Source organism: Neovison vison, chromosome 6 (assembly GCF_020171115.1).
Source record: "Neovison vison isolate M4711 chromosome 6, ASM_NN_V1, whole genome shotgun sequence".
In the NCBI taxonomy this organism is placed as follows: domain Eukaryota; kingdom Metazoa; phylum Chordata; class Mammalia; order Carnivora; family Mustelidae; genus Neogale; species Neogale vison.
Window position 1 is genome coordinate 103,049,119 of NC_058096.1, and position 12,817 is coordinate 103,061,935.

General features: G+C 42.5%; 1 protein-coding gene across 1 annotated transcript in view; it reads left to right on the forward strand.

The window, feature by feature from the left end:
- The window catches only part of USP13 (ubiquitin specific peptidase 13), a 112,387-nt gene that overhangs the window by 45,575 nt on the left and 53,995 nt on the right, over window positions 1-12,817 (forward strand). Inside the window, exons 5-8 of the mRNA XM_044251836.1 lie at window positions 1,109-1,251; window positions 3,042-3,226; window positions 9,971-10,065; window positions 11,221-11,408. Coding sequence (XP_044107771.1) covers window positions 1,109-1,251; window positions 3,042-3,226; window positions 9,971-10,065; window positions 11,221-11,408 — 611 coding nt within the window. The remainder of the gene's footprint in view (window positions 1-1,108; window positions 1,252-3,041; window positions 3,227-9,970; window positions 10,066-11,220; window positions 11,409-12,817) is intronic.

Sequence of the window (12,817 nt, forward strand, 5' to 3'; positions counted from 1 at the left end):
GGCTCGATCCCTGGACCCTGAGATCATGACCGGAGATGAAGGTAGAGGCTTAAGCCACTGAGCCACCCAGGCGCCCCTAGCGTGTATTTTCAAGATTCATTCACGTTGTAGCATGGATCAGGCCTTCATTCCTTCTTATTGCTGAATAACATTTCATTGTGTGTACATATGACATTTTATTTATCCATTTGTCGTTAGTGGGCATCAGGGTAGTTTCTGCTTTCTGGGTATTTTAAATAATGCTTCTATGAAGATTTGTGTAAGTTTAGCATGGACACATGTTTTCATTTTTCTTGGATATATACCTAGGAGTTGAATTGCTCAGTTTAACTATTTGTGGAACTGCCAAACTGTTTGCCAAAGTCACTGCCCCATTTTACATTCCCACCAGAATATGATTTTAAAGACAGTTTGGAATAGTTGTTACAGCATTAGGCAAATAGCAAATGTAGCAATAGGCATAAGTGCTGGATTAATTGGATTTAGGAGAAAGCAGAGACTTGCACCCCCTTCCTCTGTGGTCAGTTGGTGCCAAGCTGGACATCACAGATTTGCTCATGATGTTGACTGATCTGGCCAGAGACACCTAAGCATGTCCCTGTCCAAGGTCACATTTGCACCAGATTAAGAAATGGAGCCATGCTGCTTGCATTCCACTCAAATGCCCTTGACCGCATGCTGTTGTGTGATGAGTTGAGGATATTGGATATCTGGGTGTATATTTGTTAGAGGAAAACACTCACTTGGGTAAATCCTAGGCATTTCTGTAGCTAATTTCAGTCTTGTAAATCCTTCACTGAATACTTTTCACTGTGCTTGCTAAGAAATAGTTAGATCTGATTCCTGTGCTTGGCTTTACAAACTGGATTAGGTTCCTTGCTATCTTCTATCCTTGTCAATACTGCACACTTCAGGTTAGGGACAAAATTGAGCTGGATTCATGGAGAAAGTCCTGGAATCTGCTAACTGGGATCTTGCTCTTATGGTCACTGCTGTCTGAATTTTTTTGGATCAGGCTGTATTTATTAATAAACTTTTAAACTTGCTTTCTAGAAGTTGCTTTTCTCTCAAGCTGTTTTTACACATAACATCTGGGTTTGTATTACAGGTAACAATTGCTTGTGATGCGGTTCTCAGCTCAAAATCTCCATATAGAAAGCAGGACCCAGACACATGGGAAAATGAATTGCCAGTATCCAAATATGCCAATAATCTTACCCAGTTGGACAACGGAGTCAGGATTCCTCCAAGGTGAGTGTCAGATAGCGAAATGGAACTTCACCCCTTAAAACTGGCCAAAGGAATATTTATGTTTTTACCCCTTCTCTGAACCGGCAGTTATGTGTATTTTTACCAGATGCCGCTGATTAAAACTAAGCTCAAAATTCTTTCTAAAAAGATCTGTACCTTTGTAGAGGCTGAGCATGGCCAGTCCGTACTGCTGAGCTCAATCCCCACCCCTCGGCTCTCAGCAGCAAGCACCCGCTTGAAGGTGCTCTTTGCTTGAGGGCTTTCTCTGCCTGCTGAGGCCAGGTAGGCCTGTGCATGGGACAATGAGAAATACCACGGAGTTAATGCTCCCTCCTGTCCTCCTGGAACAGCCCTCAACTGGTGACTGGTGTGGATGGATGAATATCCTGGACCCTGACTCCTCGAGAGGCGGCCTCCTGGAGCTCCCCAACTATACGGAGTCCGAGTTTCCCATGGTGGTCATCTGCTTGTTGACATACCTGGACTGGCTTCCTGCCCTTTCCAGTCTTCCTTCCCTCCATGTCTTCCTGGGATCACCTCCTATACGAGCCATTTACATTCAGACCTTTGTTTCAGAGTCTGCTTCTAGGGGAATCCAACATTTATACTTGTGACAACATTTGGTTGTCACCCTTGTGGCTGGAATGCTCTTTGGGCATATTAGCATCTCCTGTTAGGTCTGTTGTGTGGACAGAGGCGGGTGCTCTTGACTTGTGGAACCCTGACTGTGCTGCCTTCACGTTCTGTGTGGTCGTAGGGGAAGGCAGCCTACTTCTGGGCCTCAGTTTCTCCCTTTGACAGTGGGGCTGCGGATACTGATTCTGAAGGGTGTTAAGTAGAATTAGATGATCAAACTTCTGTAGGGTACTTGGCATGTACCTGACATTAAACTTCAGTGAAGTTGACATTTTTTCTACTTCGTTCAGATCTGCTGTGTAGTAGGATTTTGTTTAAATGGGTTTTACTAGGTGTGGTTAATGCTTTAGAACTTTAGGTGTTTACGCATGTGGGATCCTGCATGTTTTTGACTTATTTGAGCTCCACTGTCCCTCATGTAGGAATTTGAAGGAAACGACCTCACCTCCTGACTGCAGGTTCTGTGTTTTTTTTTAAGATTATTTGCTTGGTCATTTTTTTTTTTTTTTTTAGAAAGATTATTTATTTACCTGAGAGAAAGTGAGAGCAAGAGAGAGGCAGAGGGAGAAAAAGGCTTCCGGATGAGCTGGGGGCTCGATGTGGGCTCCATTCCAGGACTCTGGGATCATGACCTGAGCCGAAGGCAGACGCCTCACCAACTGAGCCACCCAGGCGCCCTACTGTGTCAGTTTTCTAAAGTAGAAGAGCCTCGTGGAGGCAAGCAGTGTACTGATTGGTACTGATTGGTTAGTGGTGACACTAACATTCTGAAGGGTGAAGGAGGGAAGGAAGCGGCGGTTTCCATTGTTTTACTCACTGCTGCCTGCAACCCCCAGCTCGAGACCGTCCATTCTCTTGGATGTTCGTTTTCTTTCTTTCTTTCTTTTTTTTTAAACCTGAGGCTTTTTTTTTTTTTTTAAAGATTTTATTTATTTATTTGACAGAGATCACAAGTAGCACAGAGAGGCAGGCAGAGAGAGAGGAGGAAGCAGGCTCCTTGCTGAGCAGAGAGCCCCATGCGGGGCTCGATTTCAGGACCCTGAGATTATGACCTGAGCCGAAGTCAGAGACTTTAACCCACTGAGCGACCCAGGTGCCCCTTGGATGTTAGTTTTCTAGCCAGTGATCCTAACTGCTCTTCTCTGACCTTTCAGTGGTTGGAAGTGTGCCAGGTGTGACCTGCGGGAAAACCTCTGGTTGAATCTGACTGATGGCTCTGTGCTGTGTGGGAAGTGGTTCTTTGACAGCTCTGGAGGCAACGGCCATGCGTTGGAGCATTACAGAGACATGGGCTATCCTCTGGCTGTGAAGCTGGGAACCATTACTCCTGATGGGGCAGGTGAGTGTGCCTTTACTGGCTTTGGGAACTTGCGGTGGCTCCTCTTAACTGAAATGGTGCCTTCATTCCTGGTTGGAGGGTGTAGGCTCTCGATGCAGCTCAGGTCTGAATCCTGATTCTGCCTCCTACTGGCAAGTCTTCAGATCCATCTCGGCCTCATGTTCCTCATCTGGAGGATGATTGTGGTAGCTCCCTCCCCTCATAGGTCTGTTGATGCACCAAAAGCATTTAGCCCAGTGTGCACAGTAAGGCCTTAATATGAGTAGGTTGCTACTGTTACCTGTTATTACTGTCTTTCTGTATATCTCTTGGCTAAGAGGACAGAGGGGTAGGGACCAGGACTTGTGAAATGAGCAGGGACAATCAAGTCCAGCATTAAAACAATAGAGGGAAGCCCTAGAAATCATGATGGGAGTTGATGGGAGTTAGCATCATTTTAGAAATGGAGTCATAAAGGAGGGGGATTTTAAAGGATATTGTGTGTCAGAGTCCTTGACAGTGGCTGGTGGCCAAGGACTAGCCTTGGTTCCTACTTGTACTGCCAGCTTCAGAATTCGTTCTTTTTCTTTATGTTCTCACACCATATGCTCTCAAATGTTAATTTTTGGCCATGTTTGCACCATTCTTTCCATCTACCATTTTGTGATGGAAAAGGGAAATAATACCAGGATCAATAATGAGAAACTTAAATGCTGAGCAAGGGCCATAAGAATCCATTATCTAAGCATCATTGAAAACATTTATCAAGTAAGCATAGATCTACACCAACACCTTAGGTCAGTCTTCTTCATCTTTCCAAGTTTTAGTCTCTATTTTTTCTTTATTCTAAGGTCAGATGATTTTTTTTAGGAGATGTACCAAGACATTCTTCTTTTCTTCTGTTCTCTTTCTCGGACTGAATTAGCCTGCTTCAGAGTTAATTAGCTAGGATGTTTCTCTAACGATGGCACACTTCTTGTCTACCATGCCTTTCCACCAAACTGGTTTTGTTTTTCGTCTATTTTGTAATTGAGGGCTGACCGTTTGGCCACGTAAGAATTCTCTTGACTCACATTTTGGATATTCTTCCTGTTTCCGGAGTTAGTGGGCTGATTTTGAGCTCCTTAGAGATAAGTAGCGGCAAGAGGATAACCCTCCGCACAGTCCAGGGTGAACCCTATGAGTACCACGATCGGAGGAGGAAAAGTCGGGACATGGTGCTGGGTTGAGGGTTACAGCAAGTTGCTTACAGGTCGTTATGTTGAATGCTGTACCAGGCAGCCATCCTAAGGCTACAGAGGGAAGGGTTTGTAATATAGGAGTTCTAGTCGGTAGCATTGTAGCGGGGGGAATCATTTGAATGTGTGTGTGTGTTTTAAGATTTATTCATTTAGAGAGAGAGAGAGGGAGCATGTGCGCATGTGTTTGTGACCATGTGGTTGTGGGGTGCGAGGTGAGGTGCAGGCAGAGGGAGGAGGAGAGAGAATCTCAAGCAGACTCTACCCTGAGTATGGAACCAGATGCAGGGCTTGATCCCATGACCCTGAGATTCACAACCTGAGCGGAAACCAAGAGTCGGACGCCTGACTGCACTACCCAGGTGCCCTGCACGTATCTCCTTTCTGTTTTGGTTTTTGTAGTGGTTTGAAAAGACCAATTATTAGAAGTCCAGTTCCCAGAACAACCTAAGACTACCATTATTCGTATACATGGCTTGGTTTTAAAATTTCGGTTGTTTGAAGGCAGAGCTATGTCTCACTCATCTTTGGGTTCCATATAAAATCTTACACGTGGTAGGCATGAATACTTTTGTTAAATAAACTGACTGGTATGTAAGTATTTAAATAATTAGATTACATTTAAATGTATGCAAATAATAAAGGCAAGGGTTAATTCTGTTCTCTAGATGTCTTTAATTTTCCAGAAGCTTTCTTTCGAGCATGAAACGAATTTTCAAACTATGATTTAGACTTTTTTCTTTTTTTCATCTAAAGTTTTTTTCCTTTCAGCTCGAGGAAGGAACATGTTATTTTTGCCCCTTGATTACACAAGGAGCAGATATTCAGTGTAACATATTAAGAAAACAGAAAAATTTGAGACATAAATAAAAATCACCAGTAATATCATTTGTCAAATCTCTTCTCACAATTTGGGTATTTCCTTTCAGTTTTGTTTCCTGATTTAGGGCCTTGGTCAATTCTTATACAACCACCCAGACTGCCCCTGCCCCACATTTTTACAAAAATGGAATCAGACTGTGTAAAGTTCTATTCCTTGTTTTCTTCTACTTAACATTAAATATACATGCATATATATATATTTTCCATGTTATTAAATTCTCTTTAGTATCCCATGATAGTTCCATAAATCATTTAATTTTTCTCCTGTTAGTTGTTATAATTTTTTTGCTCTTCTGATGAGCATTCTTGTATATATGGAAATCTTTGGATGTTTGTCTGACAATATATTTAAGATCAGTTTTTATGAACAAAGGGTTGAACCTTTTAAATTTTCAGTTGCCAGATGAACCATGAGGGACTATGGACTTTAGGAAACAAACAGAGGGTTTTAGAGGGGAGGGAAGTGGGGGGATGGGTTAGCCCGATGATGGGTTTTAAGGGGGGCACAGATTGCATAGAGCACTGGGTGTTATACACAAACAATGAATCATGGAACACTACATCAAAAACTAATAATGTACCATATGGTGACTAACATAGCACAATAAAAAAATAAATTTTCAATTGCTGAATTTCTCTTTTAAGCAGTTGCACTAATTTACATTCCCATTAACAGTGTATGAGAATACCCATTTCAGCAAATCTTTGACAACTTTGGGTATTTGTTGTTTTTAAAAACCCTCGCTATTCTGGTATCTTGTTTTCATTTGCTTTACTAGTGAGACTGAACATTTTTCATAGTATTTTTGGCCAATTTGTAGTTCTATTTTTGAATTTCTTAGGTTGATTTTCTAGTAGGCTTATGTGTAGGTGTTCCTTCTTGATTAAAATAAAAACTCTTCAGCTGCTAAGAATACTAATTCATTATCAGCTATAGTTAAGGTTTTTTTTTTTTTTTTTGGTTTGTTTTGCTTGTTTGTTGTAGAGGAGGGAGAACTTTTCCTTATATAATTGAGATTTTTGAATAAATATTCCTGTTTTGATCATAGAAAGTGTAAAACCAACAGCAATGTAGATCATCTAGCCTGTGATGAGGGTTCTTGGAATTCATTTACCTAAAATAATTTTCACTTTTTGAAGAAAGATCCGGATTTGATTTCTGCTTGTCTTGTGCAGAGTTGGTTTTAATGATTATTTTCAGTCTAATTACCATATTAGTTTATGGATACATCAATTTTATGTTACTTTTTAAAAGTCTGTTTAATAGATGGCTAGCTATAACTCATTTGTTTTAAAGCCAAATAAGTTTATGAAAACATGCCTGTAGTTTCCCTTAATGTCTGAGGATGAGCCTGGTGGAGATTGAGGCACAGGAGCGCAGGGTGCCCTCTGTCCAGGGGCGGGTGGCCACCTCCTGGTGAAGATACCAGTGCCAACGGTCTCATTTCCATATTTGCTCAGCTCACTGAGGCTAATTCAACTTGCAAGAGAGAAAGTGTTTATTTTTTAGGTTATAGTGAGAACCACAACTGCCTGTAAATGGGATGTTGATGTTGGCTTGACCAGTACATTCCTTTCCTGCAGGGAGCTGACTTATATTTAGAGTACCGCTTAGTGAACATGGAATCCAAGCAGGTTGTGGACTCAACTATTTAATGGTAATGTGATCTGATCATCCCGGTTTCCTTCTCCCCAGTAAGGATATACCTGTTCGGTGAGGACCTCCTACTTACCTTGAGGTTGCAACTTAGAATTGGTTCTTCCAAGGAGTCTGGACCACCTAGGCGAGGTCATGGTGGTGGCCTGGGTCATAAAAATGGCCCCCATATCAAATTCCATTCTGGGTCTCCATGAGCACAGTGACAAACAAACCAAGAAACAGATCGCGAGACAAACAAACAAATAAAAACTTTCCTCTGTGGGAGGAGACATTGATTTGGCAAAAGCAAGGATGAGGTTCTTGGTAGGAAGGGAGTGAGGAGGGACAGAGATAGGAGAGGGTGTTTTGCTCTTCTGTTGTGAAACTAGGTTACCTAAGAAGAAGCCTAAGTGCCTTGGTGATTGCAGGAGAAGCTTCTGGAGATGCCCACAGCATCTGTGAAACTGCCTGGCCCTAGGGGACCCTGTACCAGCTCAGTAGCATCTTATGGTGCTCTTTCTTGAGTCCACTTCACATTTTTTTTTTCTGTGACTACATGTCATTTGTAAGTTCTTCATCCTTGCCAAATTTGAGGATCACAGTTCATTTTTAGATTTCTTGTATGTTACTCATTCAACTGTTGTCATTGGGGTAAAAAAAATAACTGTGTGTCTGACCAAATCATGTCACATCTTTGGAGCAGTTAATGATTGGAGGGAGGAAACATTAATTTCTCAATATGGCATGAGTCTAACAAATTAAGAATTATAGAGTGTTGTGTGGTTTTTACTTATTTCAAAATCCAAGCCAATGCCAACTGTTCAGCTCTGGCAACTTTGTTATTTTCTAATGAAGCTCAAATAATTAGAGGCTTAAAGTCTTAAGTCTTCAAAACTATTTCATTCGTTAATAAGAACCGAAGTTAAAGTCATTTTCACATTTAGTCAGTATCTGAGTGGTATTTTTTTTGTCACTTGCCATAGATTAAAAAATATTATTTATGTATTTCTTTCAAGTTATTAAAGATTTTTGTTGGTGGTTTTAGCATTTAAACTTTTTTTAATTTTTTTAATTTCTTAAGAAATTCTTAATTTTTCTTAATTGGGCTGGGGATTTTGTCTTTTGTTTTGCTTTTGAGAGCCCTGAATTATACTAAAGAAAGACTATAAATGAAGGCTGCCTATCTACAAGTTAAAATGGGCCCCTGGAGGAAGAAGGACAGCCAAGAAAGTTATACAACATCTAATCTCTTAATAATAGAAAGACTAATTTCCTTTGGTGTCAGTGAGTCTCCACATATCTGGGTTTGGGTCAGAAGATCACCATAGGTTGTGTGTGTATGTGTGTGTATTTTTTTTTTCTTCCTGGTGCTATTCCAAAGAGGAGGAAAATCATTGGACAATCTATCTTTTAGTGTCCTAAAGAATTGCTATTTTTTCTTTTTAAAAAATTACTTACTTATTTTATTTTATTTTTTAAAAATATTTTATTTATTTAGTTTGGAGAGAGTGAGAGAGAGAGAGCAGGAGCAAGGGAAGGAGAGGGAGAGGGAGAAGCAGACTCCCTTCTGAGCAGGGAGCCTGATGCAGGACTTGATCCAGGGACCCCAGGATAATGACCTGAGCTGAAGGTAGACATTTAACTGATTTAGCCATCCAGGTGCCCTTATTTACTTATTCTAGAAAGAGAGAGAGAGAGAGAGAGAGAGAACATAAGTGGGAGGGGCAGAGGAAGAAAGAATTTCAAACAGACTTCACACCTAGTGTAGAGCCCAACATGGGGCTCTGTCCCACCACCGAGATCATGACCTGAGCCAAAACCAAGGATGGGACACTCAACTGACCGAGACACCCAGGAGTCCCTGCTATCTTGATATTTATTTTCCCTGTGATAGATTTTGTTTTTCCAATTTAGGAGTGAAGAAATTGGGGTTTTTGACTCTCCCTTCCAATTAAGGGCTTGGAATGGTGCTTCATCAAGTCTCTGAGTCTTCTGAGAGAGCTAAAGAAATAGTCTGGTGTAGAAGAAAAAGGACTGGGTGAGGAGCCCGGATACCTAAGTTCTGGGCCACCTGTGGGGTTTGAGGCAAATGACTGAACCTTGTGAGCCTCTTTTCATCATCTGCAAAATGGGCCTGAAATATCTGTCCCCTCCCCCACATTGCACTACTCTGTAAGGACATACAAGGTGATGGACTCCAGAGCTTCTGGGGGAATTTGCCAAGAAGGCCAAGATGCCAATCCCTCAGACACTGGGACTGGTGGGCCCTGAACCGCCTGAGTTACGCTGGGCCATGTGTACCCTCATTGGCTGTGTGTGCTACGGGGTGGACACATTGGGGATGTACTGAACGGTCTTCACTGAGTCCACTGGGGGCGGACACTAGTGTTGGAAAGAAGGGATGAAGGGGCAGGTGGGAGGTGGGAGCTGGCCAGCTGACAGGTCTGAGGCTGTGGAGGATTCCACAGGCAGAATTTTGTTTTGTCTTGGACCTAACACCTCACTCCAGCTATTCAGGTGCTCCTGAGGGCCTGTGTGTCCCCTCTGTCCCCTCGCAGGCTCTCTCTTCCACGGTAGGTGGTGCCACTCTCTCCTCCCCCACCCTTCCCTCCTCCTGCACTGTTGTTATGTCAGTGTGGTTTTGGTTACAAAATCAATTGTTAGGCATGGACACTGGTCTAGTTTCAATTATTTTAACTTTAGACACTGCTTTCTCAATTTCTTTTTTTCTTTTTTTTTTTTTGGTTTCAGAAAACCTTTAAAAAATTAACTTTCTGAAAGTAAAAAATTGATATATGGGTATAATTACAAAATAGACCTATTAATTTTGTTTGTTGTTGATCATCTGTCTTTCCTGCAGTTGAGTGTAACTCACAGGAGGTTTCTGTTGGCTTTATTCACCAAAGTGTCCCAAGCCTGGTGCACAGTGAGAGCTCAACAGATACATGTTGAATATTGAAGGACTTGATTAAAGATCCCGTTCCTTGTTTTCTCTTCACCTTGTAGATGTTTATTCTTTTCAAGAAGAGGAACCCGTTTTGGATCCTCATTTGGCCAAGCACTTAGCACATTTTGGAATTGATATGCTTCATATGCATGGGGTAAGAAGGTCTACTTTGTCTGTATTCCTACCTTGCAGGGAGGGAACCCTTTAGTTTCTTTAATATGTAATTGCTGTAACAGGAATCTTACTTTTATAGGTTTTAGGTTTTAATGTTTGCCTTCACTTCTTGAATTTAATTAATTAGCATTTTCTTTTGGTTACCAGCTTAAATTTTTTTTATGTTATAATAAAAATGGCACCTCGTCAAAAGTACCATTTGTTTTAGTTGGAGTTTGCTTGTGAAATTTCTATTTTGATGGAGAGTTGCATGAATCACTCCTTGTTCACTGAAGCGAGAAGGTACTGGAAGATGACCTTTAAAATTATCTGTGACCGACATCACTTTAATTAATTTCAGGAGGGGAAGCTGAGCTCGGGGGTGGAAAGAATAAGCCAACATGTTGTTGTTGATGGGGAAAGCTTTGCTTCATTTAATATTGTGTTTTCAAGCTGGCATCATGACTATGTAATGCCGGTTCCTGTGAGGAGCTGCTGCGGTGTGCGTGCTGTGCTCGGGCCCTCCCCTCCCAGCCCTTCTCCTCGGGCTCTCCTCCCCTCTGTCTCCTCGTCCTCACTCATGTTCCCCTTTAATTTATGTTCTCTGCTCCTCTTTAAACCTCCCTCCTATTTCAAGGCACTTCCAAGGCACAGGATTTTCCTTCACTTTCCTGTCCAGTGGCCTTGCCTGCTTCCCTCTCTCTCTCTCTGCCTTCCTCTCTGTCTACTTGTGATCTCTCTCTGTCAAATAAATAAATAAAATCTTAAAAAAAAAAAGATTTTATTTATTTATTTGAGAGGCAGGCAGAGAGAGAGGAGGAAGCAGGCTCCCTGGTGAGCAGAGAGCCCGATGCGGGGCTTGATCCGGCAACCCTGAGATCATGACCCGAGCCGAAGGCAGATGCTTTAACCCACTGAGCCACCCAGGCGCCCCACTAATTTAACTATTTTTAAGTGTGTGGTCTGTGGCATTAAATACATTGACAGTTTTGTGCACCATCACTACATCAATCTCTTTAACTAGATGATTTTTCTGCTTAGCTTGGGGAACAAAGGGGCAGGAATATCCATTGCTGTTAGAAATAATTCTTGGGATGTGAGCTTTGGGTGATAATTATACAACTAAAGTTGTTTTCCTTCAATGACTTTGTCCCAGACGGAGAACGGGCTTCGGGACAATGACATCAAGCCGCGGGTCAGCGAGTGGGAAGTGATCCAGGAGACCGGGACAAAGCTGAAGCCCATGTATGGCCCTGGGTACACGGGTCTCAAGAACCTGGGCAACAGCTGCTACCTGAGTTCTGTCATGCAGGCCATCTTCAGCATCCCAGAATTCCAGAGAGCGTAAGTGTCCCCCCCACGGACCTGGGCGCACAGTGCTGTCCTTGTCCGTCACAGTATGTGCCAGGGAAGCCTGTCTCAGCTGCAGGACATGTCACCATGTGTGGTGTGGCTTCTTGCACTGAAGCTGGGTGAGAACTGTTGTCAAGTATTACAGGAATCAAGTGACATATCCGAAAGCAATTTGAAAGGGGCTGTCCCAGAGAAGTGGGCTCTGTTAATTTTGACATAGGTACATAATCTGGAGTACAAATTCAGAGTTTGTAGACAGCAGGTACCTGCAGGTGTCCAGTAGTAGAGCTCATTGTTAACTACTAGTGTGTTGTGGTTCTTTTCTAGGGCTTTGTCGCAATAATCCCTTTTCTGTTGGTTTATAGGTAGTCAATTATGGAATTGGTTATATGATTACATTGTATTTGTTCAACGAATGTTTTTTGGGTGCCTTTTACATGTCCTGTGCCATTCTAGAGCTGGAGATGCAGTAATTTAGAAAATGTATCTGCCTTCATTGAGATTGTACTCCAGTATATAATCTCTAGAGAGATAATAAACAAGGATATAAGTTATAAAATTCCAAGTACTGATGCATGCCAAGAAGAAAGTCAGCCAGGGTCAGGTGTTGGGGATTTAGGAGAGGTGGGGAGGTGCCTTTTAAACAGACCTGAGATGGAGCAAAGGTCTGTGGAGAGAACATTCTGGGAGAGAGATAGCAGATGGCACGACGTTGAAGCAGGTGTGAGCTTGGCACGTCCTGGCAAAGAAGGGCACGTGGCTGGGGTGCTGTGGGCTAGGGAGAGGGATGGGAATGAGGTCAGATAAGTGGGCAGAGCTGGGTGCATGAAGTGCCAGGGAAAGGGATCTGCTTCTGGATTCTTCTCTCTAGAGCTTTCATGCTCAGAGAGTCAAAGCCTGAAGATGGAAAGATGAACAGCACAAAGCCGAGGGTGTGCAATAGGAAATGAACTTAAGAAGTGAAAGAAATGAGATTAGAGATGGGTGGTGGAAGTTGGCACTGCTCTGTCAAAGTAAGCTGGTCAGAAGGCGGCGGCTGGGGCCTGCTCAAGGAAGCATGGACAGGGCAGAGTGTTTCAGAGCAGGGGTTTGGAGCCAGGCTGCCTGGGTGCACTCTGGGTTTCATCTCTCCTTTTCTGAGTAACTTTGGAAGCATCCTGATTTCTCATCTCTCCAATGGGTAACTATACCCATGCCTTCCTTCTATGATTGTAACGAAAACCCAACCAGGTTATACAGAGAGCCCCCAACAAGTGGTATTTGTCACTGCTATTATCATTGTTCACTTTGATACGATTGACATAATTCCTAGCCTTACTGTTTTTTAAAAAATTTATTTGACAGAGAGGGAGAGACAGAGACAGAGACAGACAGAGACAGCATAAGCAGGCAGAGTGGCG